General features: G+C 44.5%; 1 protein-coding gene across 1 annotated transcript in view; it reads right to left on the reverse strand.

Moving 5' to 3' along the window:
* Nucleotides 1-23377, reverse strand: part of CTDSPL2 (CTD small phosphatase like 2) — a gene marked incomplete in the record, with an annotated part of 403243 nt that overhangs the window by 273210 nt on the left and 106656 nt on the right. Inside the window, 1 exon segment of the mRNA XM_030189827.1 lies at nucleotides 8450-8528. Coding sequence (XP_030045687.1) covers nucleotides 8450-8528 — 79 coding nt within the window.

Consider the following 23377-nt stretch of genomic DNA (forward strand, 5'->3'; position numbering starts at 1 on the left):
TGAGAGGATTTACACCAAGTAAACCCTAGTGTAAATCCGTGTGTCTAAATTAGGCGTGGATCCCCCTCATTCTATAACAGCGTGCATAAATTCTAGGAACGCCCATGACCCAACCCCTTTTCAGAGTCATAAGCGTAAAATTTCAATTAAGGTCAATTAGTGCCGATTATTAGCACCCAATTATCAGCATCGTCTCATTAAATTCCACATGTAAAGTGGGTGTGCGCCTAAATTCGCACATGGAATTTTAAGCTTCATTTATAGAATTTTGGTGTATCTGTGCACCAACAGCACTTAATGCCAGAGTATTCTAATCAAGTAGACATTAAACAAGACTGTATCCCTACGAGACCCAACAATGAAGTTCCACATATTTTGTGTCCTTTCTCCCAGCATACATTTACCTTCTTCCTCTAAAAAAAAAATTTAAAAAATAAAAAGAGCAACAGATCCACACTCTGCCTCCCTTGCCACTCCTACTTGAGTAAAACGCTGTACAAGCAACTGATTGACAGTGTAAAAGGCAGCTGATAAATTCCAAAACACCAATAAAGCATTTTGCCCCAAGTCAGCTGCAAAATGCTCTATATTTACAGTAGCTAAAATGATCATTTCTGTCCGTTTCAGAATTGTTAATATGTCTGTACGAGTGATTATCATCCATACTCTTGCCAGCCAGGAGTGTGCATAAAGGTTGTGCCCATCCTTCTCTTCATTCGCTCTGGCTGTTGAATCCTTTGCTATTTTATATAAGGCTTCATATTGGTGGGAAGAAAAAAAAAAACAACTTGTGCAACATCTCAATTACAAAGAGGAGCTTAAAAATTAGCACATAAGCACCGCCACACTGGGAAAAGACCCAAGGTCCATCAAGCCCAGCACTCTGTCTCCGACAGCAGCCAATCCAGGCCCCAAGAACCTGGCAAAAACCCAAAATTTAGCAACGGTCAATAGACTTTTCCTTCAGGTATCTACAATAAGACGTCAAGCAATGGAGGAGAAATCACTATTCTCTAATTATATGTCCCAAAGACAATCATTGGTCCAATTTAAAGCAAAATATTAAACTCAAACACAAAGATGTGGGGGTGTGTGTGTGTGTGTGCAAATATTAGTGAAATACATACTCCAAAAAGAGTTATATAAACAACTTATTGGAGCAGCAGAATCTAGTAATTATTAGCCAACATGATGATATGTTTTGAGCTTCAAACTCTGCAATCAGGGCTGTATTAATTTCAGAACTTTAAGACTCAATTTGACAAACCTTCTATATACTTCAGAATTACTGTGTTCAATGACATAAGATGACAGCCTATATTAACCATGAAGATTAAGAGAAGATTCTATTGTTCAGATAAGTTATTCATATTTTATTTCTGTCATGCTACTTTGTCACTACTGAAATAGAAGAGTGGCTTCATGGCTATTAATTTGAATAATAAAGCAATACAAAGTTTTCAAATTATAAAAATGTTTGTGCAACATCACAGTAACACAACAGGGTAAAAGATATTTTCATTGTTGTGTGTAAAGTTCACAATTCTATGACAATGTGAATAATGCAGAGATAGCAAAGTTACTCACCTGTAGCAGGTGCTCTCCAAGGACAGCAGGCCAAGTATTCTCACAGTTGGGTGATGACATCCGACGGAGCCCGGTGCGAACACTGACTAGCGATTTTAACTTAGAACTTTCTAGCAGCGTCCAACCATGCATGCGCTGGTGCCTTCCCGCCCGACAAGCGAGTGCGATTCTTCAGTCATTTAAAAAAAAGAAAAAAAAAAGCTAAAGAACACAACTCCAAGGGGAGGTGGGAGGGTATACGAGAATACTTGGCCTGCTGTCCTCGAAGAACACCTGCTACAGGCGAGTAACTTTGCTTTCCCTAAGGACAAGCAGGCTGTTGTAAATCCCTAGCTACCAGGCTCACTGAAAACAACAATACTAGGATAACAGGAACTCGAAACACTGAAGCCTGTAAGTCAATTAACCTGAAACTATTACATACTAGTTGTAAAAGTGTAGCCTAGAACAAAAGAAAACTGGACCTAGGGGGGTTGAGTTGGATTCTAGACACCAAACAAATTCTTCAGGACTGCCTGCCCAAACCAGCTGTCACATCTAATATCCTGCTCAAGGCAGTAGTGGGATGTGAATGTGTGGGCAGATGACATTGTAGCTTTGCAAATCTCCTCTATGGAGGCTGACCTTAAGTGGGCTACTGATGTAGCCATGGCTCTGATGTTATGAGCCTTAACATGACCTTCCAGAGTCAGCCCAATCCTGGGCATAAACAAAGGAGCTAGCCAATTAGAAACTGCGTTTGCAAATGGCTACCCCCATCTGATTTGGGGCAAAAGAAACAAAAAGCTGGGTGGACTGTATTGGCTTTAGACCACTCCAGATAGAAGGCTAAGGTTAAGGCTCGCTTGCAATCCAAGGAATGCACTACGTTCTCACCAGGATGGGCATGTGGTTTGGGGAAAAACAGGATGATTGACTGATTAAGATGGAACACAGACACTATCTTAGGAAGGAACATAGGATGTGTGATGAGAACTACTCTATTGTGGTGAAACTTAGTTTAAGGTGGATCAGCTACTAGGGCCTGAAGCTGACTGTGAGATGAAGTGACCGCCACCAAAAACACAACTTTTCAGGTCAAGTACTTCAGATGACAGAAATTAAGCAGCTCAAAAGGACCTTTCAGCAGCTGGGCGAGGACCAACACTGAAATCCTGTTGTAGGCTTGATAGGGAGCTTTGTTTATAACAAACCTCGCATGAACTAGAGACTATACAGAAATGGACTTACCTCCCACATAAGCACTAATTGCACTTAGACAAACCCTTACAGAGTTGGTTTTCAAACCAGATTCAGAAAGACGCAGAAGGTATTCAAAGCAGTTTCTGTGTAGGGTAAGTGAGGGGATCTAAGACCTTGCCTTCACATCAGATAGCAAACATCCTACACTTACGAGTAACACCTCTTAGTGGAGTCTTTCATGGAAGCCAGCAATATGCGGGAGACTCCCTCCAGTAAACCTAAGGATTCAAATTCTTTGCTCTCAATGTCCAAGTCATGAGGTCCAGGAATTGGAGACAGATGCAGAAGAGATCCCTCGTTCTGCATGAGGTTTGGAAAATATTCCAATCTCCACAGATCTTTGGCAGACAACTCCAGAAAAGGAGGAGACCAGATTTGCCTCAGCCAGTAAGGTGCAATTAGGATCATAGTTCCATGGTCTTGCTTCAGTGTCAGCAAAGTATTCTCTATGAGAGGTACTGGAGGAGATGATACAGAAGTCCCTCTCCCTCATGTAGGAGAATGGCATCTGATGTTAGTCTGCCGTGTAACCTGAGCATGGAACAAAACTGGGGGATTTTTGTTGTTGAGATGAGTGGCAAAAAGATCCACCAAGGGGGTGCCCCACTCTTGGAAGATCTTGAGAGCTACACCCATGTGTATTTATTTGTTTCATTTGTATCCTACATTTTCCCACCTATTTGTAGGCTCAATGGGGCTTCCATGGTACTGCAACGGTGTTCACCAGTTGCGGTATGAACAAATACAGGTGTTATTGTGGTAAAAGAAGGTTCGTGTTTGGTAGATACATTGGGGAAGTTAGGGAGGGGGGGGGGGGATGAGGGTTAAGGTATGTCCACTGGTTTTGCAGTGTCGCAGGAACTTAGGTTTTTATGTTGGGTCGGTGGGGTATGCCTTTTTGAACAGGTTTGTTTTTAGGTCTGTCCGGAAACTTAGGTGGTCGTTCGTTGTTTTTATTATCTTTGGCAGAGCGTTCCATAGTTGTGCGCTTAAGTAAGAAAAGCTGGATGCATAAGTTGATTTGTATTTGAATCCTTTAGTACTTGGGTAGTGGAGATTTAGTTAAGCTTGTGCTGATCTTGTTGCGTTTCTGGTTGGTAGGTCTATGAGGTCTGTCATGTATCCCGGGGCTTCGCCGTATATAATTTTATGAACCATGGTGATTAAAAGCAATGCGTTCTTTGATTGGGAGCCAGTGCAGTTTTTTCTCGGAGGGGTTTGGTGTTATCATAACATGTTTTTCCAAATATAAACCTGACTGCTGTGTTCTGGGCGGTCTGAAGTTTCTTTATAATTTGTTCTTTGCATCCCGCATAAATTCCATTGCAGTAATCTGCGTGGCTTAGTACCATTGATTATATCAGGTTGCGAAATATAGCCCTTGGGAAAAATGGTTTCATGCGTTTGAGTTTCCACATTGAGTGAAACATTTTCTTTATGGTAGATTTCGCTTGGTTCTCTAGAGTGAGGTCGATTGTTACTCCGAGAATTTTTGGGTTGTCTGAGATGGGGAGGGTGTGACCTGGGATGCTTAGGTTTTTGGGTTTGTATGTGTTGTGTTGGGAGGAGATGATGAGACAGTGTGTTTTTTTCTGTGTTTTATTTTTTTTGAAAGTAGTCTAGGAGTCTTAGTAATATCTTGTGGTTGACCATGTCGAACGCACTGGACGTGTCGAATTGGAGAAGTATACTTTTACCTATTGCTATTTCCTGCTTGAATTTGGTTAGGAGGGTAAGTAGAACTGTGTTGGTGCTGTGTAGGGGGCAGAAACCTGCTTGAGATTCATGTAGTATTGTGAATTTGTTTATGTAATTGTATAATTGTTTGGTTAACAAACCTTCCATTAGTTTGACTACCAGTGGGATAGATGTTACTGGTCGGAAGTTGGTAATGTCATTTGATTTTTTCTTGGTGTCTTGATATTGGGGTGAGTAGAATGTTGCCTTTTTCTTTTGGGAAAATACCTTGTTGAAGCATGAAATTTAAATGGGATGTGAGGTCTGTTATGAAGCGGTGGGGGGTGGATTTTATTAGGTAGTTAGGGCAGGTGTAGAGACCACTCATGCGGTTGCAAAACCCTGCTCACTCTGTCCGCCATGCACTTCTTTCCTGGTAGGTATGTGGCTTGGCGTACCATTCTGTGAAAGAGGGCCCACTGCCACAAGGGGTAGGATTCCGTACCACTCTGCTTGTTTAAATAATGGAGGAGTGGCCTACTGGTTAGTGTGGTGGACTTTGGTCCTGGGGAACTGGGTTCAATTCCCACTGCAGGCACAGGCAGCTCCTTGTGACTCTGGGCAAGTCACTTAACCCTCCATTGCCCCAGGTACAAATAAGTACCTGTATACAATATGTAAGCTGCATTGAGTCTGCCATGAGCGGGAAAGCGCGGGGTACAAATGTAACAAAAAAAAAATATAGAACATTGATACCTGGTTGTCCTTGAATGATAATAATTTGGTTCTGTAGTCAATCTCTGAAAGTGTTTAGAGAATTCCAAATGGCCATCAGCTCTACGACGTTGATATAGAGATCTGATTCCTGAGCACACCAAGTTCCCTGGGTGTAAAGCTCATCCACATGAGTTCCCCATCCCAGGGTGAATGCACCCGTTGTTAGCATTTTCTGAGGAGGAGGAATTTGGAATGGTAGTCCCACAGTCAAATTGGATCTAATTGTCCACCAGAGAGGGGCATGAATCAACTCTGGAGGATTCTGGATTCCATCGGTAGGATTCCCAAGCACCTGTGAAGCTAGGGTCCACTGGGCCTCTTGTCAAATGGAGATGTGCCAAGGGAGTGATATACACTGTTGACGCGATGTGGCCCATCAATCTCAACTTCTGCCAAGCTGTGACCGGTTTGCTACTTCAGACTTGCGCAGTGAGTGTGAATAAGGTCTCTGCTCTTCCTTGTGGAAGAAAAGCCCAAGCTTGCAATGTTATCGAGCAGGGCTCCTATGTACTGCAAACGCTAGACAGGGAGAAAGTGGGACTTGGGGTAGTTTTTGACGAACCTTGGTAGCTCTAACACCCGAACAGTTAGGTGCATTAACTCTGATGCCGCATCTTGCTTTGGTTGTGTTCTTGACCAGCCAGTCCAGATATACTCTCAATCTGCGCAAATACTCTGCAACTAACGCTAGACACTTGGTGAATACCCTGGGAGCTGATGCAAGGCCAAATGACAGAATGTGGTACTGGTAGAGGTGTTTATCTGAAATCTGAGATACCTCCTGTGAATGGGAGGTATTGAAATGTGGGTATAGGCATCCTTTAAGTCCAGAGAGCATAGCCAATTGCTTTCCTGAATCATGGGGAGAAGGGTGCCCTGGGAAATCATCCTAAACTTTTCTTTGACGAGGAATTTTTTCAGGGCCCTTAGGTCTAGGATGGAACAAAAATCCCCCTGTTTTCTTAGGCACAAAGAAGTACCTGGAATAGAATCCCTTCCCTTTTCCCCTGGCGGCACAGGTTCAACCACATTAGCCTGTAAAAGGAAAGATTTCCTCTACAAGTAGCTGATTGTGCCGAAAGCTGATGTACGATGCTCTCGGTGAGCAACCTGGTGGTCTTTGATACCAATGCAAAGTGTAACTGAGATGGCGAAGCAGGTGGGGGAAGAGAGGTTGGTGGTTGGGAGGCGAGGATCGTGGAGGGCAGACTTATACGGTCCGTGCCAGAGCCGGTGATGGGAGGCGGGACTGGTGGTTGGGAGGTGGGAAATACTGCTAGGCAGACTTGTACGGTCTGTGTCCTGAAAAAGGCAGGTACAAATCAAGGTAAGGTATACACATATGAGTTTATCTTGTTGGGCAGACTGGATGGACCATGCAGGTCTTTTTCTGCCGTCATCTACTATGTTACTATGATGGACTATTTGAAAAACACTCTGGTTGGAGGTTACAATGGGCCACCTATTTTGGTAAAAATTTAGCCTCCCCCTTACCAGTAAGCCATCCGAGACAGTTACTTTGAGTGCGACTATGCTCTCTTGGAGCCAGTCAAAAGCTAGTCCCTTGCTTCAACTGGGGCTTTTGAGGGTGGGATTAGTGAGGCCGAGAACGCTGGACCTGGGGGTTCTGCGCAAAGCGAGACGGCAGCAGAAATCTATGCTTTTGAGAGTAGCCTAGGCCCTCTTGAAAATCTCCTAGAAGAGAAGGCTGTAGCTGGAGGTTGCCAAGACAGGGTTTGGATGGTATCAATATGTTTCTTTGAGGTCTGCAACCTCTTCTACCTTATCTCCAAATAGATTGTCACCTTGGCAAGGAACATCTGCCAATCTCTCCCGAACAACTGGTTCTAGGTCAGAGGCACACAGCCATGAGAGTCTGTGCATCTCTACACCCATGGCGGAGAGTCTGGATGCTATGCCAAAAAACAGTTGCATGCAGCCCTGACCAGATACTTACTATACGCCAACTGCTTACTGGCTACTGCTGAAACTCTGAGGCCTGCTCCTGTGGGGAGAGCATCCCAAGACTTAGTCTACTGTGAACCAAAGATTGCAAGTAAAGGTTCGTGTAAAGCTGGTAGAACTGGATGTGAGCAATGAGCATTGAGGCCTTAAAATCTTTTCTCCCAAATGAGCCTCTCTACCTGGGGGAGATGAGGCAGGAGTCCTGGAGTTCCCAGTTTGTTTGAGGGCGGATTTGACCACCAGAGTGGTGTGGCAGTTGAGCCCTCTTGAATCTGGGAGCCTTCTGGATAAGATGCCCTGGTGATCTCGGTACCATGTATCAATGAGGACTGATGCTTATGCTTCCTGGGCTTCCCCTGATGCTCAGCATTGTGGTCCTTCGGTGCCGAGGAAGACAACGTTCGACCCGTGTCCTTGGTATCGGGTTTGATGCAGACCGGTCCTGAAGCCTACTTTCAGCATCTGAGGTCGAGAGAGGTGGAGACTCTCAATGCCAGTGCACTCCCAGTGGACGTTGAATTCTTGGCAGCCATCGAGGTTGATGCTTCCAGTGCCCAAAAAGTCTCTCCTGTTGGACCTGCCGAGCCCTTCGTCTCCTCAACTGCATTTTCAAACAGAGAGAACAAGAGTTAAGGCTACTGGTTAGACCTAAGGCACCACGAATCCAGGTCCACCATGGAAAGTAACCAATTACATTGGGCACACCTTTTGAAGTCACCGGGGGGGACATCGAGAAATGAATGTGGCAAAATTAAAACTCCTCAATTGTGAGCAGAAAAAAGGGGCGGTGTTCAAACTGAGGTTGATGCTCTCTGACTTAAACGGGCCTAGCAACTCACAAAAACGAAAGGAAACCTTAAGAGCTGAAAAAATCTAGTAAAAATAAAGGGAAACAAAATAAACTAAAGAACAAATGTAAAATTTTGCAAACATACCCGCACAGGAAGGCAATGCGAATGAGAGAGAAAATATGCATTAAGAGGTGACTGCAATGATATGTCCTCCCTGCTCCACAGAAAAACAAAGACTGAGGAACCTGTGCATGCACGGTGAGATGCTGCTAGAAAATTCTAAGCTAAAATCGTTAGTCAGCGTCTGCACCAGGCTCTATCAGATGACACCACCCGGCTGTGAGAATACAATAGCCTGCTTATCCTTGAAGAATCAAGATACCCACTTGAAAGAATGGGTTATTACTTACGGGTCAAACACCTCCCAGTCTTCCTCATAAGTGGCCTCAGGATGTGCCGAGGAATAAACATTTTCTGGAGAAACTGGGGCTAAAATAAAAAGCAGAAAAGGATTAAAAAACAGGTCTATATCATGAGTTCATTTCTACACCCTTCATACAATCCAGTTACAGATATCCAAAGTATGATTCACATGATGAGCACAAGGATTCAGACCAATCCTCTCTAGAAATAGAGGGCTTTGATTCAGAAATTGCCACAAAGTTACATAGTACTTTACCTCTAGATCACATAAAAGGATCAACATAAAAACAAATTGGCATTGAACCCTAACAGACTTGGCAGTGAGACCAAGGGGAAATTTGGTCCCACCTGTAAATCGAGTCCTGCCAGACCAATCCAGATGAATGGGTTATGTCCCCCTTCCAGCAGATGGAGCCAGAGAAAAACAGCTCAGAGCCGATTTCACTCCCCAATATTCTATTATAAAAGACTACTGAAGCCTGTTCTTATGTTTTGGATTTCCAATTCACTCCCAAAGCCAAACCTGGTGCAGTCAGTTAAAATGGAGAGTTGCTATTAAGAAATATAAATGTGCAGTAACTGCAGTGGTTTAGACAGCCAGCAAAGAAAGCATAAAAGGGCATCAAGAACTGGAACTTATATTGAAAAAGACCAGACATGGGCTGTGTTTCGGCGCTCAACTGCGCCTGCATCAGGGCTCTGATGAAAAATAAAAAACATAACATATATATAAAATCATTATACAAATGACATATTTAAAGCACAGAAAGTATATTAAAGCATATCCCAATTGCAGATATATTTTTTGTTAGAAAGTCCTTATGTTGAGAAATCATCTTACGTGTAATTATTGCATATATAGTTATTGTGTATCCAAAAATGTTAGACTAAATGATTCCATGCACACCATAACCAAATGTGTATTTAAAAGAATCAAATAATAGAACTGGAATATATACATGTGTAGATGGTTATTTCATATATGCGATAGTCCATGCATACAAAGTGACGATATATATCCATTTTATTATTTTGATACATTTATATCAGCCCAACAGAAGGGAAAGAAAGGTAGAAACGTGATGAAATCAAGTTTCGACGTCTTCCCAAACTGCTATAGGTCTTGACAAACTGCAACAGGATTTTGTTAATTGTGCTCTACCAATTCTCAAATGTGAAAGGGCAGACTTGCCAAATACTGCCAATTTCTGTTCTATGGCAAGCATTCATTGGCTTGCCAAATTGATAGACAAGACTTTTTTCAATCTGTTTGGATGTTTACAACACACAGTTTTGTTTCAGGTTTAGTACTGAATCATTACTTATCACACTAGTAAGCAAGATCAGATAATTTATGAGTAAAGGTCACTTGATATTGCTTTTACAATTTGACATTTCAGCTGTGGTTTGATATAGTTGAACATCTTCTTTACAGAAAATGAGTGTTAGGTTGGTCTGGTTCAGTTTTTTCTTGGTTTACTGTTTCGTTGGGAAGAGGTGCAGATGATAATTTATGTTATTCCTGTTCTTGAGGTTCTCTTCAATGCTATTGTCAAGAAGCGCCTAGCCACCCACCTGGGGTAACCCCACAGCCACTTAAGAGGGTCTATCCCCAGCACAGCTCAGGTCTGCCTGCACCTGCCACTTGTGCTCTACACTAGCACCCTCCTCCGACTGACTGGGTCACAACAGCATCTGGGCAAGTCTCCCGCTCTCAAATTATCCCCAGTGATTTCTAGGTTACTGGAGGCCACACTTCCAGTGGCCCCACAGTTCCCAGAAAGCACTCCCAGACCCAACACACAAACAACCAGGATTCTTTATCAGTTCAGACAAGCAGAGCAAACAATTCTGTTTATTCTCAGAAAAATATTGCATAGTGGACAGAAAAAATGCAATCAGCAAACAATAACAGGTAACCCTTGCTGAGATATTTAACCATCTCTCTGGAGAATGACACGGGGACAAAATTTGTCCCTGTCCCACCTCCATGGGTTCTCTCTCCGTCCCCACAGGCCCTGTCTCCATCCCTGCAGGCCGTCTCCGCCGCCATCTCTGTGGGCTCTGTTCTCATCTGCAGAAGCCTCAAATACTTATGATTTATACTTAAATCTTTTTATTAAAGTATAAAAGGAAAAATATGCTGTTCATCTGTTGTGTATAAATTACAAACAGAAAACAATAACAACTAGCAGCTATAATAACCCTCCAACCACCACCACCCTCTACCCTTCCAATCCCAACAATAGCTGACTTCTACTACCCAAGGAATCCTAATCCACCCTGTTAAATTGTCCACAAATACAACCCGTTCTGTATGCCCTAGAGGGGAGATTTTTTAAAATCTGTGGACGAATAAGAAGTCATCAACAATTCAGTCTAGCTCTCCTGTCTTCCACAGTCCCTCCTGCAATAGAAGATGTCTTCTTAGAAGATGTGCTGGTAGCAGGATGTACAGGATCCCCCATGCAAAGTTTGCTAGTTGTGGCTAGCATGTTTGCTTGTTTTTCCAAAAAATAAAAAAATATTGTCGAATGCAAACATAAATAACAGACCAGTTCATTAACGGGCTTCAAAGTAGAAAGTGACACAGAGACAAATTTTGTCCCTGTCCCCATCCCCACCCTGTGGTATCTGTCCCCCACTGCATCCCCGCGGTTACTGCGGATCCCCATCCCCGTGTCATTCTCTACATCTCTCTGACCTCATGTGCAACTTTCTTTAGTCACCTTACTTTCTAACTCTTCTTACTCTCTTAGCTATTTATATGTTCCATCATTGCTTTACCCTTCACTATCAATTAAAATTCTCTATTACGTATTGTGTTGACCCTGTAAGTAGTATACACCATACTTTGTATTTTAATATTTTTACTGCTGTAACTGCCTATTGCTCATGTTTGATCTATTCTTACTGTACACTGCCTTGAGTGAATTCCTTCAAAAAAGCAGTAAATAAATCTTCTAAATAAATAATAAATAAAATGAATTGAAATTTGGATCAATTATAACACTAACTAAACATTTGTTTACTTCCTAGAAAGTACCTGGGGAGATCAGGATATATAGCTGCTCACCAGTTATCACCTATAACTATTTTACAGGGCTTCAGCAAAGAGCTTACTCTGTCTCATCTACTGCGCTGAAACGGGGGCAAAAGCCAGTACAATACAAATGAAAAAAGCTCGTGCACCAATCAGAGCCCAGTCAATATTAAAAAAAAAAAAAAAGCTGGTTACATTACTACAGGCATTTCCATTATCTGTGTTAACTAAAGAAGGGAAAGGTCAGTTAGAAACATAGAAACATGACGGCAGATAAAGGCCATATGCCCCATCCAGTCTGCCCATCCTCTGTAACCCCTAATTCTTCCTGTTCTTAAGCGATCCCACATGCTTATCCCATGCCTTCTTAAATTCTGGAACTGTCCTAGACTCCACCACCTCCACCGGGAGGCCATTCCACGTCTCCACCACCCTTTCTGTGAAATAGTACTTCCTTAGATTACTCCTAAGCCTATTCCCTCTTAACTTTGTCATATGCCCCTTCATTCCAGAGCTCTCCTTCATTTGAAAAAGGCTCTCTTCCTGTATATAAATGCCCTTGAGATATTTAAACGTCTCTATCATGTCTCCTCTCTCCCAGTGTATACATGTTGAGGTTCATAAGCCTGTCCCTATAATTTTTGCATTCTTTGTAACAGCTTAAAACATAACCTGCACCACCTGCTGGTCAAACTAGAGAAATGCACTTTAAGACATAATTAAGGCAGGAAAATATCCAATACATTTTACAGGCTTAAAACACATTGTTTCTTCACAGCTATGTATAATGTAAAATAAGCTATTGAATTGGTAAGACTGTTGGGCATGAGGTCATCTTCTGAAACGTAAATGAAAAACTAAAATACTTTGGTTTAGTTATACATTAATGATGCACTCTCAAATATTAAAGTTCAGGGGAGCCTATTACAACAGAAAAATCGACTAACGTTTTGAGTATATTACTTGATTCTCAATTGTTTTTTTGAGTCCCAAGTGAATAATTTAGTTGGGAAAATTTTTTTTTTTAAGATTGAGACTGCTTAGGTCTATATGTTTTTTTTAGGCAGCTCATTTCAGATTATTAGTTCAGACTATTATTCTTTCGCAGATCAACTACTGTAATTCCCTTTATTTGAATGTTCCCTCCAAACTGTTTTGGAAACTCCAACTATTAAAGAACACAATAGCTAAATTAATATTTAGAATGCAGAGGTATGACAGAATGAATTCAACTATATTGGTTGCCAATGCAGACCAAGTTTGAATTTAAAGCGGCATGTGTAGTTTTCAAGAGTGTCAATCAGGTCTTGTTTCTTACCCTATTAAGTCCCCTTGCCAGAAGATGGAGCCAGAGAAAAGCAGCTCAGAGCAGACTTCACTATCCTTATTAGTGGCCACTCTGCCTTTAGCTCCTCAGTATTCTATTATCAAAGCTAAGACTACTGAAGCCTATCCTTCCCAGTTTGCGACCACTCTGACTATAAGCTGTCCTTCAGTTAAGAATATTCACTTAAAAAAAAAAAAAAAAAAAAGGATTACGGGAGAGTTCCTTTTCGTTCCAGGCAAGTATCTAGAACGGTCTACCTCTTTCATTAAGAATATTGCCTTCTTATACTATCTTTGGAACAATGGTCTAACGTTTGGCAATTAAAATTCAATGCGAAGAAATGCAAAGTGATGCACTTAGGGAGTAGAAATCCAAGGGAGGCGTATGTGTTAGGTGGGGAGAGCCTGATAGTCACGGACGGGGAGAGGGATCTTGGGGTGATAGTATCTGAGGACCTAAAGCCTATGAAACAGTGCAACAAGGCAGTGGCCGTAGCGAGAAGGTTGCTAGGCTGTATAGAGAGAGGTGTGACCAGCAGAAAAAAGGAGGTTTTAATGCCCCTGTATAAGACGTTGGTGAGGCCCCACCTGGAGTATTGTGTTCAGTTTTGGAGGCCATACCTTGCGAAGGATGTTAAAAAAATGGAAGCGGTACAAAGAAAAGCTACAAGGATGGTATGGGAGTTGCGTTCCAAGACGTATGAAGAGAGACTTGCTGACCTGAACATGTATACTCTGGAGGAAAGGAGGAACAGGGGTGATATGATACAGACGTTCAAATATTTGAAAGGTATTAATCCGCAAACGAATCTTTTCCGGAGAGGGGAAGGCGGTAGTACGAGAGGACATGAAATGAGATTGAAGGGGGGCAGACTCAGGAAAGATGTCAGGAAGTATTCTTCACGGAGAGGGTGGTGAACGCTTGGAATGCCCTCCCGCGGGAGGTGGTGGAGATGAAAACGGTAACGGAATTCAAGCATGCGTGGGACAGGCATAAAGGAATCCTGTGCAGAAGGAATGGATCCACAGAAGCTTAGCTGAAATTGGGTGGCGGGGGGAAGAGGGGTTGGTGGTTGAGAGGCTAGGATGGGGGAGGGCAGACTTATACGGGGTCTGTGCCGGAGCCGGTGATGGGAGGCGGGACTGGTGGTTGGGAGGCGGGAAATACTGCTGCACAGACTTATATGGTCTGTGCCCTGAAAAAGACAGGTACATATCAAGGAAAAGGTATACACATGAGTTTATCGTGGGCAGACTAGATGGACCATGCAGGTCTTTTTCTGCCGTCATCTACTATGTTACTATGTTACTATGTTACTTTTGGAAATATATTAAGAGCTATCTTTTTCAAAAATATTTTCTGTAACAGATTGACTGAATGCATGTGTTTAGATTTGTAATTCAGCCCAAACTGCGTTGCTTTCTTTTATGTTAAGGTACCTCAAACCCTAAAGGCCTTGGTGGGTTATGAATCTGTAGAATAGAATAGAATCTTCACTAATCTAGGAATAAGAATCCCATTCACCAAGAAAACACTGTTGCTACTTCCTGGATAGAGCGGTCACGTGACTACAACTGACATCTGCTGTCTTGATCACCTTGCTGACAGAGACTTGTTCCTACTTCCTGGATACAGAAGTCATGTGACAGCATCTGATGCTGACACTGCCAGCAGCCTCTAATTTATTCTCTTAGTGCTGAATGAAAGTATTTGTGTTTTGTAGAATTACTGTCATGCTCACCTTACTGACAGACTTGCTGATACTTCCTGGATACAGCAGTCATGTGACCGCATCTGACGTAAGCATCATATGCATACATACGTTGTAGAGAAGAATACATTATGGTATTGCAAGAAGGTTCTTGATCATTAATAGCAAAGAGGTTAAGCAGTCATGCGATAAAAGTTCGGTTTTGTATAGATCATGTATAATATTATTTAGTATTTAAGATGGATGTTTAAGGTATGCCTTCTTGAAAAGATCTGTTTTCAGTAGCCTTCGGAAGATGGTTAGGTCTTTTTATGGCCTTCGGTAGTGCGTTCCATAGTTGCGTGCAGATGCATGAGAAACTGGTCGCGTATGTGGATTTGTATTTTAGCCCTTTACAGTTAGGATAGTGGAGATTGAGGAATGTGCGTGATGATCTTTTTGCGTTCCTAATAGGCAAGTCTAAAAGGTCTGACATGTAGGTCGGGGCTTCCCCGTAGACTATTTTCTGGACCAGGGTGCAAACTTTGAACGCAATTCGTTCTTTTAGTGGGAGCCAGTGTAGTTTTTCTCTTAGGGGTTTGGCGCTTTCGTATTTCGCTTTCCCAAATATGAGTCTGGCTGCTGTGTTTTGAGCAGTTTGAAGCTTCTTGATGATTTGTTCTTTGCATCCGGCATAAATTGCAGTAGTCTAGATGACTTAGCACCATTGATTGTACTAGGCTGCGGAATACTTCCCTTGGGAAGAAAGGTTTGATTCTTTTAAGTTTCCACATTGAGTAGAACATTTTCTTTGCTGTATTTTTCGCATGGTCTTCGAGTGTGAGATTTCGGTCAATTGTGACTCCCAGAATTTTCAGGCTGTCTGAGGCCGGAAGTGTGTAGTCTGGGGTGTTTATGGTATTGGTTTGTTTGTGTTGTATTGTGAGGATAGGATGAGACTTTGATGCATATTTTCAAAGCACTTAGCCTATGGAACTATGGAACTTTGGAAGGCTAAGTGCTTTGAAAATATGCCTCTGTGTTTTTTCTGCGTTTAGCTTTAGTTGGAATGTGTCTGCCCATGCGTTCATTATTTGGAGGCTGTGTGTGATTTCATTTGTGATTTCGGTTATGTCTTGTTTGAACAGGATGTATATCGTGACATCGTCAGCATAGATGTACGGGTTAAATCCTTGGTTGGATAGCGATTTGGCTAAAGGTGTCATCATTAAGTTAAAAAGGGTTGGTGAGAGCGGTGATCCTTGTGGTACTCCACATTCAGGTTTCCATAGTGTTGATGTTTTTGAGTTTGAGATCACTTGTTAAGATCTTGCTGTTAAGAAGCCTTTAAACCATCTTAGTACGTTTCCTCCAATCCCAATCCAATACTCCCAAACCTAAGAAAAGGTGCATGGAGCCATAGCCATGCTACTACTACTTAACATTTCTAGAGCGCTACTAGGGTTACACAGCGCTGTACAGATTAACAAAAAAGGACAGTCCCTGCTCCAAGGAGCTTATAATCTAATGGGCGAAATGTCAAGTTGGGGCAGTCTACATTTCCTGAAAACAGGTATTGTGGTTAGGTGCCGACATTGAAAAGGTGGGCTTTGAGCAAGGCTTTGAAGATGGGCAGGGAGGGGGCCTGGCATATGGGCTCAGGGAGTTTATTCCAGGCATGGGGTGAGGCAGAAAGGGCGGAGCCTGGAGTTGGCGGTGGTGGAGAAGGGTACTGAAAGGAGGGATTTGTCTTGAGAACGGAGGTTCCGGGTAGGAATGTAGGGGGAGATGAGGGTAGAGAGGTAAGGAGGGGCTGTAGATCGAGTGCATTTGTAGGTTAATAGGAGAAGCTTAAACTGTATGCGGTACCTGATCGGAAGAGGGGTGATATGAGTGTACCGGTCTAGGCGGAAGATAAGACGTGCAGCAGAGTTCTGAACGGACTGAAGGGGGGATAGATGGCTAAGTGGGAGGCCAGTGAGGAGAAGGTTGCAGTAGTCAAGGCAAGAGGTAATGAGAGAGTGGATGAGAGTTCGGGTGGTGTGCTCAGAGAGGAAAGGGCGAATTTTGCTGATGTTATAAAGGAAGAAGCGACAGGTTTTGGCTACCTGCTGGATATGCGCAGAGAAGGAGAGGGAGGAGTCGAAGATGACTCCGAGGTTACGGGCAGATGAGACGGGGACGATGAGGGTGTTATCAACTGAGATAGAGAGTGGAGGGAGAGGAGAAGTGGGTTTGGGAGGGAAGACAATAAGTTCGGTCTTGGCCATGTTCAGTTTCAAGTGGCGGTTGGACATCCAGGCCGCAATGTCGGATAAGTAGGCCGATACTTTAGCCTGGGTTTCTGCAGTGATGTCTGGTGTGGAGAGATAAAGCTGGGTGTCATCAGCATAAAGGAGAAATTAGAACTTACCTGCTAATTTGCTTTCCTTTAGTCCCTCCGGACCGGACCAGGATTGGACTGATGGGTTGTGCTCGCCTACCAGCAGGTGGAGACTGAGAAAAAACTCTGACTCTAGAGAGCCAATAGGAGCCCTGGCCATGTGACCTTAGCCTCAGTATTTGAATAACAAAGCAGGAAAGAAAGAAAGACCTTCTGTGCCGTATGGAATCCTAGCAGCCACAAATTCCTCGGCAAAACCAAGTACTAGAGCTCACCAGCAACTCTCACCAGAGAAGTGGGATGGCTCACTTGTATTATAGCTCACCAGCTACCCTCACCAGAGAAGTGGTATGGCTCACTTGTATTATAGCTCACCAGCAACACTCACCAGAGAAGTGGTATGGCTCACTTGTATTATAGCTCACCAGCAACTCTCACCAGAGAAGTGGTATGGCTCATCTGCAATATCGCTCACCAGCAACTCCCACCAGAGAAGTGGTATAGCCCACCTAAAGTTTTACATATACATACCAGCAACTGAGCCCCCTAGCAACTCTCACCAGAGAAGTGATATGTCCCTCTTGTAGTAAAGCTTACCAGCAACTCCCACCAGAGAAGTGGCATGGCTCCCGAGAATTAGAACTCACCAGCAACTCTGAGTTATATTATATATATATATATATATATATATATATATACACACACACATACAGACACATATTCCAGCAACTGAGCCCACCGGCAACTCCAACCAGAGACGTGGTATGACCCACTTAAAGTTCTCTATATATACTAGCATCTGGTTTTTTTTTTTTAATATTCTGTAGAAAACCAATGATGAAACTTGGGAGGGGCCTGGTCCGGTCCGGAGGGACTAAAGGAAAGCAAATTAGCAGGTAAGATCTAATTTCTCCTTCCTTAGCGTCCCACCGGACCGGACCAGGATTGGACTGATGGGAAGTACCAAAGCAGTAATGTTAACGAGAGGGACCCTATGAAACCTGGTGGAACTTCTGGAGTTGCCAAGAGCGGCTACCGGCGATAGTGACCATTCAATGTACAAAAGTACTCTGAGGACCCCAAAACAAATCACTCTGCCAAGGAACAACCGATCATTTAGTCGTGGAATGAATTTTTTTTTTTCCTTTTTGGGCCTTACTGTAACTGTACTCCCGGTGAGGAGAGAAAAAGAAGTTCTGATCTCCTTAATGCATCTAGACATAGTGAGGTAGAAACGACCAATATCTTACGCCAATCGGCTAGAAGAACAGAAGGACCATCCCAGCGCCAAAAATGGTCAATAGTTGTGACAGTTGAGCAATACCATGTAACAGCTCCCTTAAGTGGCAAGATCTCTGTTAAACTTGAAATTATTGACCCCAGAACAGACAGAAAAAACTGATTGAGAAAGATGACATTCCGGTAGACAGAAAAGAAGGAACCAGAAGAAAGAGAGAGAGAGAGAGACGGTCCGACGAGGCAACCGCAGCATAGCTACAACTACTGAAGCAGCAAATCCTGTCTCAGTTCAAGAAGGCCGTAGGAAAACCACAGACTAAAATAAAAACAAGCTTGGCCTGAGTGAAAGATGGGACTCTGGAACAGCCTGGCCGAGCTAACCTGAAGATGTAGAAAAGAAACCAAGTAAGACGCTGAAGATCCGCATATCCCGGATCTCAGGACCAATATGGAGCTGCCAGATACACTAGACCCCCATGTGTCTCGATCTCCTGTAAAAGACGATCCAAGAGAAAAATTGGAGGAAAGAGTTAGAGAAGACTACTGCCGCAAGAGGACATCTACCCCTGCCGCTTACAAGACTGTTCAGTGAGACACTAACCTAGGAACCAGTGAGGACAGAGCAAAAGCAAAAGGTTCTAGAACTGAAGCACCCCAATAAGGAACTATCAGCTGACAATGCTCAGAAGGTATGAGTCCATTCCCTTGAAAAAAAAAAACAAAACTGACAGTGACAGTAAGGCGAAAAACCTACCCATGCTAATAAGGCCGCCTTTTGCCATGTGAAACGTAGATTCTACCTTGTTCTTTGAGGAAAGAGATAGGCTACTGTCAAGAAATTGTCCGACAGACTCTCACCACCTCGCTATCCAGAAGATAAAGAAAGCCCTCTAGGGCTAAACAAATTTGATTTTTTTTTTTTTTTCCTAAATTTCAAAGCTATTGAAGAAGTGACAAGTAGCCCCCCTGAAAATAGTATAGCCTGTCTAACTAGCGGGCACCTCTGCCACGTAAACTGAGAAGGAACGATAAACACTGTGTATAGTCTAGAGACATACCTGCAGTGAAGATGTTGAACCTCCAACAGCAGACCAGAGAGCTGCAGTACTGAGAATACAGAGAACACCTCAGCCGAAAAGACTCCATCCGAGAGGAAAGCGAATGCTACATACCTGTAGAAGGTATTCTCCGAGGACAGCAGGCTGATTGTTCTCACTGATGGGTGACGTCCACGGCAGCCCCCTCCAATCGGAAACTTCACTAGCAAAGGCCTTTGCTAGTCCTCGCGCGCAGATGCGCACCGCGCATGCGCGGCCGTCTTCCCGCCCGAACCGGCTCGTGTTCGTCAGTCCCGTATGTAGCAAGACAAAGACAAGGGAAGACACAACTCCAAAGGGGAGGCGGGCGGGTTTGTGAGATCAGCCTGCTGTCCTCGGAGAATACCTTCTACAGGTATGTAGCATTCGCTTTCTCCGAGGACAAGCAGGCTGCTTGTTCTCACTGATGGGGTATCCCTAGCCCCCAGGCTCACTCAAAACAACAAACATGGTCAATTGGGCCTCGCAACGGCGAGGACATAACTGAGATTGACCTAACAACTTATCCAACTAACTGAGAGTGTAGCCTGGAACAGAATAAACATGGGCCTAGGGGGGTGGAGTTGGATTCTAAACCCCAAACAGATTCTGAAGCACTGACTGCCCGAACCGACTGTCGCGTCGGGTATCCTGCTGCAGGCAGTAATGAGATGTGAATGTGTGGACAGATGACCACGTCGCAGCTTTGCAGATCTCTTCAATAGTGGCTGACTTCAAGTGGGCCACTGACGCTGCCATGGCTCTAACATTGAGCCGTGACATGACCCTCAAGAGCCAGCCCAGCCTGGGCGTAAGTGAAGGAAATGCAATCTGCTAGCCAATTGGATATGGTGCGTTTCCCCACAGCCACTCCCCTCCTGTTGGGATCAAAAGAAACAAACATTTGGGCGGACTGTCTGTTGGGCTGTGTCCGCTCCAGATAGAAGACCAATGCTCTTTTGCAGTCCAATGTGTGCAGCTGACGTTCAGCAGGGCAGGAATGAGGACGGGGAAAGAAGGTTGGCAAGACAATTGACTGGTTCAGATGGAACTCCGATACCACCTTTGGCAAGAACTTAGGGTGAGTGCGGAGGACTACTCTATTATGATGAAATTTGGTGTAAGGGGCCTTGGCTACCAGGGCCTGAAGCTCACTGATTCTACGAGCTGAAGTAACTGCCACCAAGAAAATGACCTTCCAGGTCAAGTACTTCAGATGGCAGGAATTCAGTGGCTCAAAAGGAGGTTTCATCAGCTGGGTGAGAACGACATTGAGATCCCATGACACTGTATAGTAACATAGTAGATGACGGCAGAAAAAGACCTGCACGGTCCATCCAGTCTGCCCAAGAAACGTGACACTTTTTTGGGTATACCTTACCTTGATTTGTACCTGTCTTTTTCAGGGCACAGACCGTACAAGTCTGCCAAGCACTATCCCCGCCTCCCAACCACCAGCCCCGCCTCCTACTACTGGCTCTGTTATCCAATCTCGGCTAAGCTCCTGAGGATCCATTTCTTCTGAACAGGATTCCTTTATGTTTATCCCACGCATGTTTGAATTCCGTTACCGTTTTCATCTTCACCACCTCCCACGGGAGGGCATTCCAAACATCCACCATTCTCTCCATGAAAAAATACTTCCTGACATTTTTCTTGAGTCTGCCCCCTTCAATCTCATTTCATGTCCTTCATGTTGGATTCTAAACCCCGAACAGATTCTGCAGCACTGACTGCCCAAACCGACCCAAACCAACTGTTGTGTCGGGTATCCTGCTGAAGGCAGTAGTCAGATGTGAATGTGTGGATTGATGACCACGTTGCAGCCTTGCAAATTTCTTCAATGGAGGCTGACTTTAAGTGAGCCACCGAAGCAGCCATGGCTCTAACATTATGAGCCGTGACATGGCTCTCCAAAGTCGGCCCAGCTTGGGCATAAGTGAAGGAAATGAAGGACATGAAATGAGATTGAAGGGGGGCAGACTCAAGAAAAATGTCAGGAAGTATTTTTTCACGGAGAGAGTGGTGGATGTTTGGAATGCCCTCCCGTGGGAGGTGGTGAAGATGAAAACGGTAACGGAATTCAAACATGCGTGGAATAAACATAAAGGAATCCTGTTCAGAAGAAATGGATCCTCAGGAGCTTAGCCGAGATTGGATAACAGAGCCAGTAGTGGGAGGCGGGGCTGGTGGTTGGGAGGCGGGGATAGTGCTGGACAGACTTACACGGTCTGTGCCAGAGCCGATGGTGGGAGGCGGGGATAGTGCTGGGCAGACTTGTACGGTCTGTGCCCTGAAAAAGACAGGTACAAATCAAGGTAAGGTATACACAAAAAAGTGTCACATTTCTTGGGCAGACTGGATGGACCGTGCAGGTCTTTTTCTGCCGTCATCTACTATGTTACTTATGCCCAAGCTGGGCCGACTTTGGAGAGCCATGTCACGGCTCATAATGTTAGAGCCATGGCTGCTTCGGTGGCTCACTTAAAGTCAGCCTCCATTGAAGAAATTTGCAAGGCTGCAACGTGGTCATCAATCCACACATTCACATCTGACTACTGCCTTCAGCAGGATACTCGACATAATAGTTGGTTTGGGCCGGTTTGGGCAGTCAGTGCTGCAGAATCTGTTTGGGGTTTAGAATCCAACTCCACCCTCCTAGGCCCATTTTTGTACTGTTCCAGGCTGCACTCTCAGCTAGTTGTATATAGTTTAAGGTTAATCTACGTTATGTCCTCGCCGTTGCGAGGCCCAATTGACCAATGTTCATTGTTTTGAGTGAGCCTTTGACGGGGGGCTTTGACAAAAACAAACCTCTCATGAAGCGAACAACTAAAGGCTGTCCTGAGATCGGCTTACCTTCCACACGGTAATGGTATGCACTGATTGCGCTAAGGTGGACCCTTACAGTTGGTTTTGAGACCAGACTCAGACAAGTGCAGAAGGTAGTCAAGCAGGGTCTGTGTAGGACAGGAGCAAGGATCTAAGGCCTTGCTGTCACACCAGACGGCAAACCTCCTCCATAATAAGTAGTAACTCCTCTTAGTGGAATCTTTTCTGGAAGCAAGCAAGACACGGGAGACACCCTCCGACAGACCCAAAGAGGCAAAGTCTACGCTCTCAACATCCAGGCCGTGAGAGCCAGAGACGACTGGAGGCTGGGATGCAGAAGCGCCCCTTCGTCCTGTGTGATGAGGGTCGGAAAACACTCCAATCTCCATGGTTCTTCGGAGGACACCTCCAGAAGGAGAGGGAACCAGATCTGACGCGGCCAAAAAGGAGCAATCAGAATCATGGTGCCTCAGTCTTGCTTGAGTTTCAACAAAGTCTTCCCCACCAGAGGTATGGGAGGATAAGCATACAGGAGGCCGTTTCCCCAGTCCAGGAGGAAGGCATCCGATGCCAGTCTGCCGTGGGCCTGAAGTCTGGAACAGAACTGAGGGACCTTGTGGTTGGCTCGAGATGCAAAGAGATCTACCAAGGGGGTGCCCCACACCAGGAAGATCCGGCACATTACTCTGGAGTTGAGCGACCACTCGTGAGGTTGCATGATCCTGCTCAACCTGTCAGCCAGACTGTTGTTTACGCCTGCCAGATATGTGGCTTGGAGCAACATTCCGTAACGGTGAGCCCAGAGCCACATGCTGACGGCTTCCTGACACAGGGGGCGAGATCCGGTGCCCCCCTGCTTCTTGATGTAATACATGGCAACCTGGTTGTCTGTCTGAATTTGGATAATTTGGTGGGACAGCCGATCTCTGAAAGCCTTCAGAGCGTTCCAGACCGCTCGTAACTCCAGGAGACTGATCTGCAGTCTGATCTTCCCTGGGTGTGAAGCCCATCGACATGAGCTCCCCACCCCAGGAGAGACGCATCCGTAGTCAGCACTTTTTGTGGCTGAGGAATTTGGAAAGGGCGTCCCAGAGTCAAATTGGACCAAATCGTCCACCAATGCAGGGATTTGAGAAAACTCTTGGACAGGTGGATCACGTCCTCTAGATCCCCAGCAGCCTGAAACCACTGGGAAGCTAGGGTCCATTGAGCAGATCGCATGTGAAGACGAGCCATGGGAGTCACATGAACTGTGGAGGCCATGTGGCCAAGCAATCTCAACATCTGCCGAGCTGTGATCTGCTGGGACGCTCGTACCTGGGAGA

This window comes from Microcaecilia unicolor, chromosome 1 (genome assembly GCF_901765095.1).
Source record: "Microcaecilia unicolor chromosome 1, aMicUni1.1, whole genome shotgun sequence".
Lineage (NCBI taxonomy): Eukaryota > Metazoa > Chordata > Amphibia > Gymnophiona > Siphonopidae > Microcaecilia > Microcaecilia unicolor.